This window comes from Ambystoma mexicanum, chromosome 5q (genome assembly GCF_040938575.1).
Source record: "Ambystoma mexicanum isolate Mex_15411 chromosome 5q, UKY_AmexF1_1, whole genome shotgun sequence".
Taxonomy (NCBI): domain Eukaryota; kingdom Metazoa; phylum Chordata; class Amphibia; order Caudata; family Ambystomatidae; genus Ambystoma; species Ambystoma mexicanum.
The window spans coordinates 95291790-95312818 of NC_090933.1; the positions used below are offsets into that span (position 1 = coordinate 95291790).

The following is a 21029-nucleotide window of genomic DNA, read 5'->3' on the forward strand; positions in this document are numbered from 1 at the left end:
TACAAAAACTCCATCGTTGGCAGGGATATCACAAGTTTGATAGAAATCTGTAATCTTATCAGGCTTTTCCCCCTAATCGGGTCTCCCAATTTTAATGTTCTTTGAGGACAGGCCCTAGTAAGTCTTTGAGTAGTTGGAGCCGGGGCCATACATTTGGCTTGCTCAATATGAGTGGGGCTAATAACTAATGAAACGGGCTCCTCAGCTTCATCTACAATGGAGACAATTGAACTCTGTTGCTCTTCCATAGCTCCTTTTTTTTCGCAACAGCAATTCACTTAGCCGCACGCCCAGCAGTTGCTGCAGGTGCATGTTGTTTGGGCGTGATTGCAGTAGATGAAAAAACAAATAAAATAGCAAAGACAAAGCCACTGTGCTGCCTAAATGCAGAATAAAGTCAGTAACAGTCACAGATTATACTAGACGAAAAGCATACCAGGTGGTGAGTCCCATGAAGAGCACTACAGGCAGCTACCTAAATGTTGCCTGGAGCTGCCAGAGGCGATTTTTATCAAGTGCTGAATCAGATCGAAATCTCGCCCTCGACCTCACTCTTCAAAATACTGTGCACTGGAAAGTCGGTGAATAGTTTGTTTCTGGCTCACTGTTAGTTAAATTATTCTTCCACTTTCCCAAACGATTTAGCCTCGATCCAAGACTGATACTGTGTTGCAAATCCTCAGTTTCGTTGTCTCCCTTCAAAGAGACGCCGCAAGTCAGTCAATCAATCGAATCCAGTCAGCTGGTTTTCAATTTCCACAGGCTTGCAACTTGAAGATTAATGAGGCTGAATGAGCCAAAGAGAGCCTCAAAAGCTAAACGCTCTCACGCTCCAACGTTACACAATTTCTAAAGGCCTCCAGTGAACTGCTAGGAAACTGCCAGCAACACTGGCGCTGATGTTTTCTTCTAACTTCCGCTGAACGTTTTGTAAGTAAGAGTCTAAAACACTTTAAGGTTAGGTAGCAGTTGTGGAAGCACTTATCCATCTGTCCTTGATTTTATTTTCCTGATGCAGGGGCAGAAGTGTGCGGCGATGGTGTTTGCCCCAAAAAAGAAGCATCAATGATAAAAATGTGCAAAAGAAAATTCATCCGTAATTAAAGCTATGAACAACTGGATCAGACTGCGTTGAAAATGACCTGATCAATGTCTTTAAAAGTCAGGCACCTTTGTCGCATTGGGGGGGTTAACTCTAACTATTCTACTGTGTCGCCACACGCACACCAGAAATAATGTAGTAATATCTTATATGAGGTAGAAGAATCTGCCACAAAGAGTTGGCATCAAGAGAGAAATTTAGCAGGGCCTACCGAATGTCACAGATATCCCAGTACCCCAATGTCTTCTACGGTCTTACTAAAATGCTGTATGCCATAGGCCAGTTCTCATAACTCCCAATCAACGGCGGTAACTTAAACCATCTGTTAATGCCGATAAGATGCTGCCAAGATCCAGATGCACCCCTTCCCTCCTCCTCAACCCCTCCTTCTCTCCCAATAGCAGCTGCTAGATGTCAAAGTAGGGAGCGCCGAGGACAACCACAGTAGTGCTAGCAAACTGCATGTATAGCCTGCTCTCAGCCTGCTCCACTTGAACGGAAGTACTATGCTGATAAGGAAGGCGAAGAGCAAAGAAATGTGACCCCCTCTCTCCCTCCCGCCCCCCTACTTCAGTCCTGCTACACAGTCACTCTCAACTCAAAAATACTTGGGTCCTTAAGCCTAAATGTTTAATGTAACTTACAGTCTGTTTAACTTCTTAAAAATAGTTATCCTCTCAGACATCTGCTTTTTTTAGTGTTTGTAAATGTTATGAGCATTGTATTGAGTTTCTAGGCAGATGTTCGGAATGTGTTTGAAACGCCCAACAGATGCTACCGTATGAATCTATATGAGAAATGTTTTTGTAGAAGGTGGGATCTCATTGCCTGTTTGTGTTTCTAATTCATTCCAGCCTGCTAGAATTTGTGAAAGATTCTGGGAGTTGCACCAAAAAAATGGTTGATGACATGCTAGATCAAATAACAGGAGGTGATCATTCAAAAACTATTTATCAGCTAAAGCAGGTAAGCTACGCACAGTGAAACTTAAACCTGTGTATCATGTGTTAAAGACTCTCAATGTGTTCATATTTTCTTTCTTTTGTGCGGGTATTAATGTTTTGTGATTTATCTTCATAATTACCCTCTTGATGTTACCCAGCTTTTTGCACTTACCAGCACGTTGTGGAATGAGTAGACCCGAAGATTTTCATTTTTTTTCTTTTTTTTCTTCACATTTGTAGTAGCATCAACAACATACAACCACGTCCAGGAATCCAAACACATTCATTAGGGAGGAGGAGGACCAAGCGTCTTAACTCTGGCGGCAATAGCCATTAACAAGTGGTGCCTAGAGCACTCCTTGCCCACCGCATTGCCGCTCTTTGCCCCAACTTTCAGTGCAATACGGATGACACCAAGCTCATTTTCAGGCTACCCTCGGCCGCCTCCTCTCCTTCCATCATCTCTAACTGTCTGGCGGCACAGCACTCCTGGATAGCAGACAATGACCTCTGCCTTAATGCCAGTAAGACTGAGATTCTCCTCATCGGCACACCCGCTCCCTCCTTCCCTGTCACTCTCTGGCCGGCCTCTCTTGGCCCTCTTCCTACTCCCACCTGCAAGGCTAAAAACCTCGGGGTCATCTTCGACTCCACACTCTCCTACTCTCCTCACATCTCTGACGTCTCTAAGAAGTCACACTACCAGCTGTACCTCCTCAGAGGTATTCTTCCTTTCCTCTACTTTTCTAGTTTCTAGATATCCTACCTTGTAGGATGTGGAAAAGATTTCATAAGGAAGGGGATACCGTGTCTCACCCTTTGGTGTCCCACTTCCACTCCTCGAAGACCTCCCATCCAGGTGATCCTCCCGCACTGGTCCACCACCAGGAACTGAATCCAATAGCGATGGCTGTGTCCTGGCCACTTGATTGACAGATCCCCGTGGACTAGCGGGTGAGACACATTAGGTTTCTCACAGTTCTCTGTAGCGCTTTGGAGACTTTTCGTAAAAGTAAAATATAGATAGTAGACCAATAATTTCAATATATGTTTTTTTAATGCACCCGTCGCAGCCAACTCTAGTCTATGGGAGACACAGTGGACAGCTATTAACCATATGCAATGATCTTTGAGCAAAGTCATCATTCCTTTTTTGTGGCCATAATTGACAGCTGCACCATCAGCACCAACACAGCACAGCTTTTTCAAATTTACTTCCGCATTTTAGTCTTAACTTAAAGTAGATCTGTAAGCTCTAAGCATTGCACATTTGAGACCGTGTGCGCCACCAGACTGAACAATTAAACCCAATAACTTCATTTTTGGTTGACCATTTTCCAAGATTTTAACATACACTATCTCCTTCTAAGTTATGTTCAGTCTGTTGTTCTCTCCATAAAGACTGAAAGATATCCGAATGTTGACTCGCAGAAATGATGAATTAGTGGATCCTTCAAATTGTTTGCAATGAAATGAATAAATGTGGCACATGCTTTATCATTACTGTATGCTGCGCCAAGATCGCAGCCATGTTGCTTTTCTAGAACTATGAGTTTAGAATATTTTGTAAATGGTAATGAGTTCTTAGCTACATAGTATGCAATGTCAAATCATTTGTCCATGCGATCTATAGATTTCCTGTTCAATTTTTAATTCACTTCTGAATTGGACCCGCTGTAGCAGATGTCTGTTTAAGACAGCAGCAGTGGCTTGTCTATGTCCCTCTGATATGGCATGGCGTTCACAGTTGTTTTTTTTAAATATTTCCTCTGCCTTTGATGTAAGAGTCAACATATACAATTTTCCCTGCCTTTTGGGATCACTGCTTGAGGATGTCTGCTTTTAATTTGCAAAATGTACACCATAACTTGGTCACTTGCCCTTCCTCCGACTCAAATTCAATCCAAGGTTTGTCACAATTGTGTTTTTGTGCTTGCCATCATTTAACAGTAGAAACCTGGGTATCACAAATTTTTCCTGGATTTTCTTTTGCTTGTTTACGGGCATTTGCACTCATTTGATCAACTGGATTTTCACCAAGCTTGCATTTCCCTTGAACAGTGAAGCCAAATTGTGTTAGCTTGGACATTGCTAACCTACTTTAGTGCGCTGAGAATTATACTGTGGCAGGTGGCATGTACACAAGACTGAACAGAACACAATTTTCTCAAAACTGTCAATTATGGCATGGGAAGCACGGTGGGCCACTTGTAGGACTGAGGTGATGGGCAGAAGACAACAAAATGAAGATGCTGTTCAATAGTAGCATTTTGAAAGCATTACCTAAGAGAAAAAAAGAAAGTGGCTTACAATATAATAATAGAATCGGATTTCTAGAAACTGGTTTCAAAGGATCTGGTCACCTCTATCTGGTCTCTGAAATCATTTTCTGCCGATGCATGTGTCTTTTGGGGTGCTCAGGCTTCAGGGAATAGCTGGGCTGCTAATTATGTCATCTGTGGTGATCGGGAAACCCGCCACGAGTTGCTGCTGGTGTATTCTGTGGTGTGCAGACCTCTGAAATAGTAATGACTAGCTGCTGTAGGATTTTGTTGTGGTGCAAATGGAGTTGGCTGCAGTAACATATTAAAATATATCATGTTACACTTTTTGTGGCTTACTGGTACAGTTTCTCAACAGTTCAGGCTTGGATTTCAAGCTTCTGGTAGTTCAATCACTTCCTTGGGCTTTGTCGGACCTTGTCATAAACCTACAGTTCCACTTTTGACCTTTACTGTACAGGCTTCCCTCTGCCTGGCTCGAGCAGGTCTTTCACCGTTCACTTTATCACACAGTTCTGCACAAGCTTCCTTCTGCCGGTCCCCAGCCTGTCTTTCGCCTTGTGGGGTTCCCTTGCCCATGTTTTGTCTCGGGTGTCTTTTCACTGTCATATACTTTCGAAACTGCAAGGATTTTACATAGACCTCTTCAACCCCTCTTTCAATAATTCTACAATCCACAATCTTCCTCCTCTTACGACACCAATGCCTCTCGGTACTTGTAGTATCTTATTCTCTTTGGTTTGCCTTCTAGGCCTCTTTCATAGTTCATTAGTTCATTTATTCTGCCCTCTTTGTATATTCCGAGTTCACATACTTTTGCTTATCGTTCATTCAACTTTTTTTTGGGATCGTGATTGCTTTCTTGTCTTTGATTCCCAATCAACTCAGAACTTTTCAAAGAGACTTTCGAATGTGCGATTTCACCTCGCAGGACCACTCTGTTACTTTGTCTTCATTCGTTTTACAATTCAACAATTGTCCTTTCCAACTCACTGGTTGTGTTTATCAGCCTTCTTTCATCAACACTCTTCATGCAGCACTCAAGGCAATCTCCCAACGCCTCCTCTGCTCCTCCCAAACTCTGTTGTTCACCCGGGAGGGTCGTGGGCTGCTCTCAAGCTTTCTTTCTTCTGCTCACTCGTTTTCAGTCTTGGAACACTTGTGGCTTCCCGAAAGTGGGGAATTCTCACCTGGCTTTCTCTCGATCTTTGTAATTACAGATCCTTCCCTTTGCCTTCCTACTTCCATCACCTGGTTCCCATCAGCTCCGAAAGAGCTGTTCCTTCTCGTGACCAGCCTCGCTCACTGTGTGCCTGTGCACGCCACCTTTTATTGAGTCTCAATGGGAGTGTTAACAAGTGACATGTGTATATAGTTAGGAATACGAGCCTGATTCTGCCTGGACTCATTACAAGCACAGAGCCATTGTACGTTAGTGGAGGTAATCTGCCTGACTTCATTCCTCATCTTCCTTGGCTCAGTAGTGTTGCCAATGTAACGTGGGGAGGAATTATGGGAGCTATAGTTACCCATGAAGTAAGCAGGGGTAAGGGTCAGATGGGTTGTTGAGATAGGAGGATACCATGTCTTGCCATCAGGTGTTTCTCCCCTACTCCCCGAGGACCCCCTACCCAGGTGATCCTCCCTCGCTTGTCCACTGCCAGTGTCGGGATCCAAAAGCGATGGCCTTTCCCTGGCCACCTGAGTACGGGATCCCCAGGGACTAGGTTGTGAAACACCCTTTGGTTTTTCACATGTCCTTTCACTGTGCAAACAAGGTTCCAATAATATTCTTTTATAACGTGCTTAATACCAGCAAGAGTTTTCTAAGCGCGGGATTTGAGCCTGTGTTGTGCTGCGTTGTCTTCCTTCCAAGACAAACAAGTTCCCCCCAATCGTCCTTCCTGCCCTACATTACAAAAACATCTATCATGGATGCTTTTGACATGCTTATTTTTTGCAGGGACAGGCGGTAGAGAACTGCCTGAATTTCCTGGGGGCATGGGGAAAATGTTGATATTTTCCTCTTTGTTTAACCTTGTGTGGCCCCCTTGTTAAATCCCAGATACTGACTTAGCGAGGGAACACCAATCTCTGCAACAGTATTTTGGGAGCAACCCCATGACTTGTCAGTTCATAGCTAGGGTGCTCAGGCCAGAGTGTCCTTGAGGATGGCATGCAACAGGTTTGGGTCAATGACTTGGGCCACAGACACCTGCTGCACATGGCTCCTAAATATCTAGTCGGTAAATATTTCGGTGAAATGCATGAGTGAGATGGGTGTGCCTGTGATGTATCATAGGATGGGGGAGCCGAGAATGTGCTTGGAATAGTGAAGCCTATGCACCAGGGGCGAAACGGGTCAGATTGGTGCAGGGGAGTATCCGGGAGTCAACTATGGAAAGCTCTGTTTTTCAAAGGTGTCGGAAAGTGTCATTAAAGGAGTGGGAGAGATGCAATTCATTGGGCTCCTGTGTCCCACTACAAACACCAGTAAAGTCTAAACCTGATGCAAGGAATGAACTTCACTTTGCATCACAAGGAGTGCCATTCGGTTTATGGCAATGTAAAAAACATTTAATCAACTTGTGACAGCCCTGCCAGAATTGAAATGTGCACCTGGCGCCAGGGTGCAAAATGTGCACTCCGCTCGAGTCATTGGCTAGTGATAATTGACTTTCAGAGAGTAGTACAGATGTGCTGCATGTATGTTGTGTTAGAATTGAGGTGGCAAGTGACTTTTTTTTAATGTCTGGCTAGTAATGTTCAACTTGAATTTGTGTACCCTGCCTGGCCCTGTGGTGTGAAATCACTGCCCCCCCCCCAACTAAGGCTAATTAATTTAAACTCTTATTCCCCCCCTCCTACCCCCCCACAAACAAACAAGTTTCATATTATGCTCTGGCTTTTAGAGGGCAACGAATCTAATTAATGTTGCAATTTAACACGCTCTTCTCAACCCATCAGTTATTTCTTAAAAAGTGTGTCGCCTCACCCCAAAAGGCTGGGGCACACCTGGTAACTGTGCACTCCGATTGATCAAAGGCTCACTCAGAAATATGTGGTCCCTTGTGAACATGCCGGGGTTAAGGCAGATGTTAAAGACGTCACGTGTGTCTGGCAGCATGCTGTCCACCCACAAAGCAGATCGCCCGGCCTTTTCATTGTGCTCTCCCCTTCACGCGCATGCTGAATCCTGGAGTGATCTAGTCACCTAGTCGGTACCAACAGAACCATTGGGGGACTGTATCAGGCTAGCAGGTCACCGTCGTCCTGCTAAATGTTGAACCTCTTCTGGGGCTTGAGAATGCAAGGGGAGAGAGAGAGGTCACTGGTCCAGTGGGTGTAGTTAGGAGCTTGGCGGGTAAAAATAAGCACTTATTTGTAAATGCTTTCACCCATCTCCAAGCCCAACAGAATATTCGCTAAGAGAAATTAAACCAGAAGAGTCACTGGTGTGCCCAGGATCAGACAGTTTGATAATGCAGAGATTAGAAACTGTCTCATGACTGTAAACCATAGTAATCTAGCACCAAACTACACATGCCTCCCTTGACAGTGAGATGACTTGCTGCAGGGCGTCAGCTAAACTTATTTTTAGTGTACATTGAAGCAGGGGAGCCGATTTATGAATTTCGCGGGGGGGTGGGGGCCCGAAATACAGGAAGTGACATCACTGGCAGTTATAGGACCGCAAATTTGCATGTAGTCGCCAACTTGGTGCAACGGTGTGCGGGGGGTGGAGGCGCGCGCAGCACAGAACAGTGGGAACATTGGCTAGCATGTACTGCATATACTAAAGTCAAGTAAGAAGGAGATTTAAGCCTTCGAGTTGCATTCCAGTAGGCCATCACTGCCCCTACTCAACCCCTCTATAATCATCCAGGTTGTAGTAGCCCTCAAAAGGCAGAGCAACACAACTAGGATGGGAGAACGAAATGCCGTCCCATCCTGTGAGTATGTCAAACGTCAGAGCAAAGACTATGCCTGTGCCTCCTACCTTAGAGCACAATCTCACTAATTTGGTGCAAATCTCGCAAGTGGGAGCATGGGAATCCCCTGCGTGCGTGTGGGCTGCAGACCCCGGATCACATGCTCACTTCTTCAGTGTGAAACTCTGGCCAAGGCTCTTTGGGCAAGCGTTCAGGATGGGTCTCACACCTAATAACAGTGTGATATATTGAGTGGGCACCTCACTCCTTGGAGCATAGTATCAACCGTTGCTGGTAATCTCACAACTGAATGTACAGTTTCACTCTTGGTCATCTCAGTGACCCCATGTATATTACTGGAGTCCGTCTCCCATCTGGGAAGACAATTTTATTTCTGTTAAAACACTCTGAATTGTCACTCCATTTTTCTCGATCTATAGATCCATACCATATTCATTCAATGTGTGTGCAGGGGTGATAACTTGTGTCTGAGAGAGCTCATTCTTTCATTCAGGAGGGATAAAGGGGTAACAACCCCATGTATGTGGGAGCAGGCTCATTTTGCCCCATGGCCCCTCCAGAAGGAGTGAGCAGGTTTTAAGACCCTGCTGATTCTGCTATCCGACAGGCTCGAGCCTTCTATCCCTTGCCCCATCACGGTTCCCAACATCCTGAGCGGCAGCTTATGGACAGCAGGCAGTTCCGGACATGCCTGTTGCCAACTGAATGTAGACAGATGTACTATTTAGATACTGGGAGAGAGTCATGAATCCACATTGGTGGTGAAGAAGCACTCAACATACAGAACACAACGGTATAGTGTTGCAGTCCTGCTGAGAAATGACAATTCTGAGCATGTGAGCAGTAGGCTGGATCAGTGCTGCCCCATAAAAGGTGTAGAAGCCTCTGTGAGAAGTGGCAGTACTGTCCCGACGGTGAGAAGTGTAGTATTTTCACATTAACTATGCTTAAGAACTTTGGGTTATTGAATAGTGCTGCTACATTCTGAGTAATTCCACCCCTTTAAATATATGAGCTCTTGTATAACCACGACAGTGTTGAGTTATTCTGATGATGACAGACTTGCTCAATAGTTCTGGTTCTGTATCATTAAATGTACTACAGATCTTTAGAGTATCAGAAGGATAACTCAGGGGCAACGTGCTCGCCTTGGAAGCAAGACGACACAGAGCAACACAGGTTCGCTCCCTCAGTCCGCGCAACACAGGTTCGCTCCCTCGGACCGCGCAACACAGGTTCACTCCCTCAGTCCGCGCTTAGAAACCTCTGGGTAGTACACACATTATAAATAACCAATTAAAATAAAAAGAAATAGATCTGTTGAGAAGTGCTGGGGCCTTGTCAATAAGAGTGTAGCAGCTCAACTGAGAAGTGCTGATGTTGTCCCATCAAAAGTATAGCAGCCCCACTAAGATGAACTAGCATTGCCTCAACAAAAGCATAGTATTATCGCTGAGAACATTCAACAATTATAAAAGCCCTGTTACAGCAGTACTATCCCATCAAGAGTATAGCGAGTTAACTGAGGAGTATCAGCATTGCCCCATTTCAAATATGGCAGCTCTACTAGAAAGTTCTGGTTCATACGCCTCTGCTCCCCGCCCATAGCATTCACCCTCACCACGTGCACACTCAGAGACATGCAAACAGTTCCATTTGCCCTCTCCCTGCCCCTGCTCCCTGTCTCCTCCCTCGCTTTGCATCTGTACCTCCATTTCTAAAAATCCTTCTGGGTTGGGTGTACCTCTACATCTGTGCACCCTTCTTGCCAACAGGGGTGCACAGATGTACAAATACACCAAACCCAAAACGATTTTTAGAAATTGAGGGACAGACTTGTTTTGCATCTGTGCCTCCATTTCTAAAAATCGTTTTGGGTTGGGTGTACCTCTACATCTGTGCACCCGGGTGCACAGATGTAGAAGTATACCCAACCCAAAACGATTTTTAGAAATTGAGGGACAGATGCAAAGCAAGAGCCTCTTGCTTTGCATCTGTTCCACAATTTCAAAACATCTTTTTTCCCGGCCGGGGGGTTGGTAGGGGGTCAGCCCGACCGGGCCCCGCAGCCCCCCGTACTCGGCACCCCTGCTTTGAAGTGGGTACTAAGTGTAAACGCTGAAGCAAAATGGGGTGGCGCATGCCACTTGTTTCACATAAAAAGAGGTTTTGGAAATCGAATCCAGATCTTCCTCTTTTATAGTCAGAAAACTGGCTATATGACACTGATTTACCGTGTGGAGTCAGTGTGCACATTGTTCAGTGCCCCCCTGTACTTCATTTTAAAGACTGTTTGTTTGCTCCTTCTGTTCTGGAGTAAGAGCATCATACGTTTCATGAAAAAGAAAGCGCACATGGGAATGAGAGGCAGCGATCTGCAACACTACCTTCCGTTTGAATGATTTCCAGAAAAAGGTGACCGGACTAATATCTTGCTAAATTGCACAAGATACCATACCCATCACCTTTATTTATTTATTTTTTACATTTATAGCAGCACACAAGCATCTAGGTGCTAGTTACAATATACGTGCATAGTCCAGAGTGTGCAGGACCAAGCATGAAGTTATAACATAAGTGTAGATCGTGAATGCACATTCCGGTAAAGCCTCACCTCATGGTGCGGGGGGCTACATCGGGTGTACAGGTAGGCATGGTAACAACATTGGTGTAGATGCACAATCTGGTAAAGCCGCACCTCATGGTGCAGGGCAAATGCCATGTGAACTAAGGGTGTATAATAGGGGATGACAAATGGAGACCCTCCCGTGCGGTATAGCAGTATAAACCCCTCCAACTAGAGTCAGATATGGGCAAAGTCAGTGTGCGCGCTCACTGCAGGCACGCATGGGAACAGTCAAGCGGTTGGTGGGACTCTGATGGGCGTGTAAGGAGCCATAAAATGAGGTGATAACGCATGCTGGCAAAGCCGCCCCCAGAATTTCTGGGGGCTGCATCAGTTAAGCGTGGTCTTGGCAGAAGTAAAGTTCTTTAGCAAAAACAACTATGCGTCCGCTGCGGTAAGTGAGCAGAGCATGGAGGCTATGTAAGCAGTGTGCACCGGAAGGCCAGTGAGGGCAATAGTGGCAGGACTGTAGTGGGCCGGCATACACATTCATCATAACTCATAAGCAGGAAAGTGTCTAGGAGGAATAAGGTGGGACATGTGGAATGGATGGACTAAGTTATGACGAGTAGACGGTTAGATATTAGTATAAACGCAAGACAAAAGCTCCTTAAAGCAACCTTTAGCAAAAGCCTGTACCCACATAAAGACTCTGAAGCACACCCAACCCTATATGGGAGCAACAGAGCGGTCCACATGCCCCCAGACTCTGGGCTTCCACCTCACGCCAGGGAAGCCTAGGACTGCCTACCTGCTGCCCCCATGGCACACTGCTGAGTCACAGGAGAACACCACCGCCCAGTTCATGCACTAGCTGCAGCAAGCCTCGCCTGCAATGTGAGTGTGTGACGGATCCTCCACCTGCCCAAACTAGCTCCCTCACCCGGGGAAGGGGACTCGTCACTTCACTTCTGCTCCCCCATCTCTGCGCACAGTAACCTCTCAAAGGCCATGAATTACTCTACAATCACAAAGGGGACAAAAGAGGGCGGGAAAGCCAGGGCCTGATAGGACACTGTAATGACCAGGGTAGGCTGGATCTAAGGGTGGGAGGAGAAGGGGTGTCAGTCATGCACCTGAAATCCAACCGTGTGAGTCGGCTATGTGACTATTGTTATCTACTTTCTTTGCCTGGGCTTGAAACCTTTCATACATATACTTCATTGTTTGTGTGTGTGTGTTTATATTGAAGGCAGAACACTGTGTGATGTGCCCTTCCCGACCTGCAGTATGTGTTAGGTCGGGCAACACTCATTCATTCCATCCGTTCTTATGTACCAGCTCGGAGCAATAAAGACATGGGACTCGCTTTGCTGGTTGCTCACGTCGACTCATTATTTCCGCCCGAATCTTATTACGTCCCGTGTCAGGTGGCTCGGGTTTCCCTTCGCCCACGTGATCGGGCTCCCTTGGCTATACCACATTCCTCCCAAACTTAGAATGCTTGATCAACATAACATTTCATAGCAATTACTTTTTGTGGCGCCCTTCGGCTCTGTCCTTGCGACAGTAGATCCCTTGAAGCACATATACATGTAGGCGGGACGATGGCTGTGGCCTCTCTCTGAGCTGATACCTGGTGTGTGTTCTTTCAGGTGGATCTGTCTCATGGAGGCTTGCAGCCAGGGCGCCTTGTCCTTGTCTAGTTGCTTTGTGGGGGGCACACTCACTCACTCTTATGGGTGTCTTTGGACCCACTGGGGGGGATCTCCTCCCGATGTCCCTGTATCAGGTTGTTCCTTCCACAGTGTTGGGGGAACCTTCCTGAAATGTGACACATATGTACCTGGATTCTCTGGCGAGGCGTAGCTGGTGATAGCCAGACCTTAGGTGGAGCTTGTCGTAAACCTTTGCTCCTGTTAGGTCCACAATTATCTTGTCGATGGAGGGGGCGATATTGGGAAGCCTCATATCGATGCATATTCTCAATGCATTGGGTTGTCGTGGCTTTTGTGCGACGACCATCGGTGACGCCCACAGAGTGGGGCCGGATGTTTTTTCCAATTATCCCCTGTTCTTCTAGCGCCTCCCGCTCCTTTTCGACAGCTTCTCTCATGTGGAATGGGATTCTGCTGTTTCGTACCTCTTTGGGTTCTATGGTCGGGTCGATGTGTAACTTGATTATCCTCCTGCGGAGACACCCCATCCCTTGAAATATTTTTTGGGTGTTTTGCCAATAGGTAGTCTATCTCTGACTGGTTACTGAATGAAAAATGCACCAAACGCAATTTCTCTGCAGTGCGACAGCTTAGTATTGTTTCCAGCACTGCGTATATCTGTGCTCTGCACGTGGCTCCGTTGTATGCTAGGTCTGATCGGAATGTCACGCTCACTGGTAAGGGCTTCTTGCACCCGTATGCATATAGTCTCACTCGCCTGTTCTGGAGTGCCAGCCTTGGGTCTAAATTGTTGTATTGGGTGTGTTTCCCATCCTCGTCACCAGTGTGATGTGCCCTTCGCGACCTGCGGTGTGTGTTAAGAGGTCGGGCAACACTCCATCCGTTCTTATGTACCAGCTCGGAGCAATAAAGACACAGGACTCGCTTTACTGGTTGCTCGCATCGGATTGAATTCTTCACACGCTCATCTTTATTACGTCCTGTGTCAGGTCGCAAGGATTTCCCCTCGCCCACGGGATCGGGCTCCCTTGGCTACACCACACACTGCTTTAGAGCCGCAGGATGTGGCAGGGTCTGCATAAACCAAAGACCAGTTTAAACGCAGAAACTGAGACATGGACGTGTGCGGAATCAAGCTTGAAAGAAAGCCCTCAAGTTATGGAGGCTGGTTCTGGCCTACAGGGCGATACCCAACACGCTAATGTGGGCTAGCTTGCTTTGCCGAAGATGCCATTCTGCTTTTGCGTTTCTGCAGCACGGTGCATCTGTTTTTGACCAAAGTGCCCAACAGATTATGCTTTAAAATACTCAGTTTGCAAATTTTACGAAAGCTCAGCTATCAGGAAAAAAAGAAATTACCATTTGCGGGGGACTTTTTCATTGGTGCGCAGCCGATTTTATGTATTAGCCTGCCCTGGCTGTACTGGATACCATGTCGCTACAGTGCTTAAAATGGGCTTTCACTTATGGCTCCCAGTACCCTGGGTCTTTTATTTAATTTAAGTACCTGACCTTCTGGTCGTTGGACGGTAGTGCCGGTGTCGCTCACAGGCACCCCAAAAATTAATGTCAGGGGTCACTATTCCTGATGATGGTTCCGATATTGCCTGTGTGACTTTTGCTGCATGTTTTCACCAATACTGTCTGCAAAGCAGAGGTTGGGCGTGACAAGGGGACTTAATTTGGAAAACATTCAAATGAAGATTCCCATGTGCGCTTTTTAAATCTTTCTCATGAAACCTCTGCTGCTAGTCGTCCGTGGATGCAAGGAGGTTTTTGTGGACCTAAAGGCAGCAAAAGCATGGCGAACAGTATTCCAACCTGACAAGATTTGGGAGAACGCTAGTTTTAGAAAATTCGCTGTCCCCTCTCGTTCACCCTCCACACACCCTCCAACAAGAAAAGAAAAACATTTGCTTGAACATTAGACCTTAGCAGCACTTGGCCAGGCCCATTTCTGCAAAGCCTGTGGGGAAGTCTTTTCTGTTGGTTATCAAGCAACTTCCTGCCTTGCTTGTGAAAGCAGGTTGTAGGCTGGCTGGATCCTCTCCTCTATTACTGGGTGCATGGATCCTGTATCTCCAGGTCAGAGGCATGTGAAACACAAATTGCTCCGCCCACGGCCTGCAGCACAGTTGGTTTCACAAATCAACAGTGCCTCTAAGCCCACCCCCTGGGTAAATCCACCACCAGAAGTGCTCATCTTTACCAGGGGGTAGGCATAATGAGGTAGGAGCACTGCGTAGTCTAGAGCAGGCCGTCAAGATGTTGATTGCAACTCCATGGCATGGTGGTCTCCAATGAGCTCCTCTTCTCACAATGCACCTGCCTAACCTTCTCCTCCTCACAGTCCTCAAGGTTTATGCCTCGCTGCCTGCTGGTACCACTTCTCCTGCTCCCTATTCTTATCCTTTATCTTCCCCATAAACGGCGCCCTAGGAACTACCCACTAAAACCTGATTTATCCTGTCATACCTCAGCTACTCCCCGACCTGCCCCTCTCTTTACCTTCCGTGAGAAACCAAATGACATACTCCCATCTATTCCCCATGGGACTTCCTTTCCTCTCAGGTGACCAGGGAAGGGCCATCGCTCTTGGATCCTGACCCTGGGGATGGATATGCGAGGGAGGATCACCCGAGTGGAGGGTTTTTGTGGAGTGGAGAAAAGGTGCCTTTAGGTGAGGCATGGTTTCCCTATTTCTCTTGTCATAATACACCCTACCCTCTCACGACCTTTGTAGGTTATTAATCTTTAACATTGTCACACACACCAACTGTCTCATATTCATATCCCCTGAAGACTGGGAAGAGGAAGAGGCAACTAAGAGTAACGCACGCTTCCCTCCATGCACACCAATTTGGTACTGGGACGAGGAAGAGGACTGCGGAACACTACCCTAAGAGTCCGGCATGTCCCATTGATTATGGTCAGGCAAATGACTTGCACCTGAAGCCAATTGAGCAGCTACAGGTGCATAAATGGAAGAGAGGCGTTTGGAAGGCCGCAGAGACCAGGACGGGGGTCGAGAGCGCTGAAGAGCCGCAAGCCAGTTGTTCCCTGCTGGAGCTGGGGGACACAGAAGTCTGCAAGCAGCCACCAAAAGCATTAGGAAGGTTCGGAAGCGGTGAGCGCTGCTAGACGCAGCTCCCGAGAGAGAGAGAGGGGAGCGAGTGAGAGCCTGAGAGGAAATCGAAAGCACCCAGGTGAGCGTCCATAAACCAGTGAGTGATGGAGAGAGATTACTCATGCCGGGGCACTACAGGGGCTTAGTATGGGCAAAGGAAGATGCTGATCGAGTAAAAGCATATCATGAATGGGTCTGGAGAGCAGATGTAGAATATTGAATAACGAACAAGCTGCAAAGTACTTCATGAGTTATTGAATATCGAACTAAGGAACATAAATGAAAAAGATATGAAAATACTGCATGAGTGAAAAGAAAGTGATGAGTAATTACAAACGAAGTGTATTTTAAGGAAAAGCATTTGTGAATAATATGAAAGTACAAAGCCAAGTGAAAACCATTAATGAGCGCTTGTGAAGCAAGTGATAAGCAAATGATAAGCACTATTAAATAGTGTGAAAGCAAGGTGGTAACCAGCAGAAATTCCTTGAAGTAAAGTGGGTGTCGGATCTAGGATTCCGCAGCAATCGGTGTGGCATAGTTGGAAATAAATTCATGCAGTTACATCCAACAAGATGGCGCCTGTTGTGCCGAATGCCGTTTCAGCTGATGCATGCTGGAGGAACCACTTAGCAGACACTCCTCTTCCTCGATTGGATCCCGCTTCAGGAAGAGTATTTAGCCTTCTGTCACCATGGAAACAGCACGTTGCTACTTTCTCTTAGAGACGATCTGTAAGTGTTCGCTTCCTAGGGACAGGCACACAAACCTCTTGACTTTGCTTCATCTTTTCCTCTTTCTCTCTGGGCTTTGCTTTGCTAATCTTTTAGTTTCCACGCTCTTTAGATATCATTGTGTCACCACGCTTCACTAATTCTCCTGTGGTCGCCTCTGCCCCTATCTCTCCAGCAGAACTCAGTATGTATTCTGGTTCATCGGGTAACGCTACGCAGGAACCCAAGCAGAGAATAGAATTCCTTTACATCTAATCTCCTTCTATTCTTGACACAGCCACGTTGATTCTTATCCCTTTATCTATCCTGAGCCTATGAGAAGACCTGAAGCCCAGCAAATCCCTCAGCCCTCTTGCTGCCGTAGCAAACAAAATCTGCATCAGAGGAGAACACATCAGGGTTTTTTGCCACAGAGGGTTTTCCTGAGACTTCTGTCCTCCCGCTCTCTGTACTACATCTGGAGGAGCCCGGAGGAGGGGAATATCGGGGAAATACCACCACAGCTTTGTCAAGTGCTTGGTCATTAGGGTGTTACTGCTTCCTTGCAGTGATTGGCTTCTTCCTTTCTTCTTGGAGGCACCGGTTCTCAGGTCGTCCAGAATGACCCGGAGTCAGTGCAGGCAGGAGACTCAGCCCGTTCCGTCCCATGCACTTGGGCAAGGTCTGAGACTGGTTCCCCCACAATCATTGGCAAGGCTCACCTCCCAGTATATAACGTGGTGCAAGGCAGTGGAACCACAAGGATGCCACTGAGCCGTAAGGTGAATGTTGGTATTCAAGAAGGTTGCCAAAGGAGCCACAAGGAAGAACAAGAAAAGACTGGTGAGGAAACAAGAGCAGGAACAAGACCAAAGCTCAGGAGGCAGGAAGCCAAACAAAGAGTAACAGAGTGCATGGAGGAGTACCAGCAGGTAAGTAATAAGGGCCTGGAAAACCTCGGAGAACCACAGAGAGGCAGGGCAACACGCCAGAAACCATCTGAGCGTTAAGATGCACTGCTCAAAGTTTCGCCTGCCTTTTTAGCGAGTGTGGTGTGCTTCCGGCATCTGTGGTTTCTGAGGCAACCAAACGCTGTTGCCGCGCAAGTCCCCTGACCCCATCCTTGAAGGCTGCGCTGTGACATGGCTCTGAACCCCCATAAGCATCCCGGGCAGCCACAGTGCCCCTTCGGACTCCCCATTAGGGCCTTCCGCTCCTGCAGACTTCCCAGGGACTGTAGGTGCACATGCCCGCCCACACCACTGGGGATACAATCTCCAAGAATGAGCAGGTAAGTGATGCGGGCGGCGCAAGTGGCAATGGCAGCCGAATGACAGTCTTCCAGGGGTCCTGTAGATGAAAGAGAAGAACCAGATTTGGGGCATGTACCGTAGAGGCCGGTTCCCGAGTGCGATCCGCAGGAGCATAGCTTTCGCAGTCGATCAGATAATATAGACACCCCCTGCGAAGGTGAGAGTCACAGATGGAACGTACAACATATTCGGGACAGCCATTGACATCCACCGGGGCAGGTCGAGTAGACAAGCGACTGTACAGATCAGGCAAAAAATGTTTCAACAAAGAGACATGAAACATTGGATTTACACGCCACGCAGCAGGTAACAACAGTTTCGAAGGGATTGTGTCCTCCGACGTATTCGTTATCTTTGATAATACGTTTCCAGCCTGCTGGCCTCGGAAATTTTTTCTGTAGAGGGCGCTGCGCGTCGACGTCCGCCGAGTCGATGTCCCTCGACGGCCACCGTATCAGCGCCGACGTCATCATGCCCATAAATAGCCACGCGCGGCGTCCGTTGCTCAGTTCCGTTTTTCCGCGCTTTGTGGGGCCTCGGAACATCGTTGCTCAGTTCAGTCAGATAATCTAATCTACATCTACTCGAAATATACCAACTTGTTCTCAATGGCATCATCATCAGAACCGACAACGCCGCAACCCGGCTTCAAAAAAGGTCGAGACTGCGGTAAAAAAATGTCGATAACGGATCCACACAGGATCTGCTTGTGGTGCTTGGGAGCCGAGCACCATTGTTTGTCTCCTCGCCGTCGAAAACATTCCCATTCTAGATCTCGAAGTGGCTCCCACCATTCGTCCAGATCAAGACACTCAAAGAAGAGACGTCGAAGATCCCCTTCCTCGTCTTCTGTTTCCCCAGAAAGGGTCTTCTGCCCCACAAAACACAGCTCTCAGGCTGAGTGGGAGGAATTCAGGAAGAAAATGTTAAGCGTCTTCGAGAAAGCGGCCTCGTCCCCCTCGAAGACAGCTGAGGGTGATACCCTGGGTGAAAAACCCAAAAAATCAAAACGCCGCGAGTCGCAGCACCCAGCGAAACATTCCACCCGAGAGTGCAATGGGCCATCGGGTAAGAAGGCATCGTCTTCGACGCCGTTGTCGAAAGGTTCTTCGACGCATCGGTCGATCGACTCGACGCCATTGTTGACGCCGACATCGGCGCCGATGAAAGAGAAGACCACGGCTACTCCACAGCCAACGGTGATTCCAAGAGCCTCCGGCACGATGCCGAGACCGTCGTCGATGTCCTCGAGTAGGATCCCAATCCTCTCGAGTTCTTCGAGGCCTCTTCCGGTTTTCTCGGCGCCGTTTTCGGCGCCTTCGAAGCCTGTCACATCGGCGTCGACAACATCGACGTTTTCTCGCCCAATAATGACGAATTTGGCTCCTTCTGCCTTAGAAATGGGTTTTATACCATTTCAGAGGTCAGAGTACCCTGGATTATCTTCAATTTATGAAGAAGGAGAAGATTCTGACCAGGAAATCTTTGAGTTGCAGAGGACCACACTACCTGTTTCAGAGGATTTCACCTCTGAGGAAAGAAGGTTGAAAGACCGACAGGAGTCATTACATGAGGCAAGTGGGCTGGACACTTCCCCAGAATTGGATTTTGTTAAGCCAGACCCAGGGGAACATGCCGAAATACCCTATAGAACCCTGATGGCAAGAATTATTGAATTCATGGGTTGGTCTGCGCCTTCGCCTGTTTTTCAACAGGATGACCTGACAGAAATATTAGACAAAGGTCCACAGGAGGATCCTGTGGTCCCCTTCCATACAGCCTTACAAAGAAAAATTGCATCTAACTGGGAAACTCCTGAAGTTATCCCTGCTGTCAATAAAAGATTACCAGCCAAGTATAGGGTAGCTGCTGCTGACCCTGAATACTTATCGAAACACCTGACTCCAGAGAGCCTGGTGGTCCAAGCGGCAACTTCATCAAGTAGCAGGACCGCTTAGCCTACTAATCCACAGGATAGAGATGACAAGATGTACTATTCTATGGCAAAGAAAGTCTTCTCTGCTTGTAGTATGGCGTTCAAGTCCATCAACGCCACCTGTACGCTCGCCAGGTTCAGTCACACACTGTGGGAGTGTGCTTCATCAGCGGCTGACTGCATACCCGAAGGAGAGGAAAAGGAAGCCTTCCTTAACATTATTTAAGATGGCAAAGATGCCATGTGGGAGTCACTTCAAACCGGCATCGATTCCGGTGACAGTATCAGCAGGGCCATGGCGGCAAGTACAACAATCCGCAGGCATGCGTGGTTGCGAAAGTCTTGTTTTGCTCCAGATGTACAGGCCAGACTTTTGAATATGCCCTTTGACGGCTCTTCATTATTCGGAAAATAGGCTGATGACAGTCTGGAAAAGTTGCAGACATCTAAAGCAGCAGCAAAATCTTCAGGAGCTGCTATTAGTCAAACTCCTTTTCGCCCCTCAGGAACCACTGGGAGAGGGAAGTCCTTTCGCTATTATTCCGCATTCGGGAAAGGCAGAGGACAGCCGGCTCAAAGAGGCCAAAGGAGATCCACCCGAGGTGGACGGGTCAAAGGTACTAAGGCCGCAGCAGCATGTGCCTCTTTACCCTCTGCATCTGCATCAGCCGCCCCCAAACCACTCTGAGGTCTTTCCACACAAGACACCTGTAGGGGGCAGGTTAACTCACCATCTGACGGAATGGCAGGCTATAACGTCAGATGCTTGGGCATTGGAGACAGTTGCCCAGGGTTACTGCCTACCCTTTCTACACATCCCTCAGTCATCCACCGGGGAAGAGCTCTCTAAAAGTTCCAGATCTGCTCCTCTTGCAGGAAATTATAGACCTGCTAGAGAAGGGTGCCATAGAACAGGTACCTGTAGCGGACAGGAATAAGGGCTGGTACTCCCCTACTTTCTCATACCAAATAAGGACGGAGGACTGAGACCCATCCTGGACTTACGAGAATTGAACAAGCTCCTCAGGAAGGACAAGTTCAAGATGGTAACTCTCTCTCAGATCCTTCAGGCCCTCCAGCTCCAGGACTGGCTGGTATCTCAGGACCTTCAGGATGCTTATTTCCATGTGCCAATCCATCCCAAACACAGGAAATACCTGAGGTTCGCAATTGGCGACTCTCATTATCAATTTCGAGTTCTGCCATTTGGGCTGACCTCCGCCCCGAGGGTCTTCACCAAGCTAATGTCGGTAGTGGCTGCGAGTCTAAGGAGGGAAGGCATCCACGTCTACCCCTACCTGGACGATTGGCTGATCAGGGCTGTATCTTAGGAACAAGCTCAGACCCAGCTAGATTATGTCTGCCACTTCCTTCACAAACTGGGCTTCCCCCACAATTTAAAGAAGTCACAGAT

At 47.4% G+C, this 21029-nt stretch overlaps 1 protein-coding gene across 7 annotated transcripts in view; it reads left to right on the forward strand.

Moving 5' to 3' along the window:
- The window catches only part of BRD9 (bromodomain containing 9), a 1136180-nt gene that overhangs the window by 774250 nt on the left and 340901 nt on the right, over positions 1 to 21029 (forward strand). For all 7 annotated transcript variants that reach the window (XM_069620588.1, XM_069620585.1, XM_069620589.1 and 4 more), the window contains exon 12: positions 1957 to 2068. In XM_069620588.1, coding sequence (XP_069476689.1) covers positions 1957 to 2068 — 112 coding nt within the window. The remainder of the gene's footprint in view (positions 1 to 1956; positions 2069 to 21029) is intronic.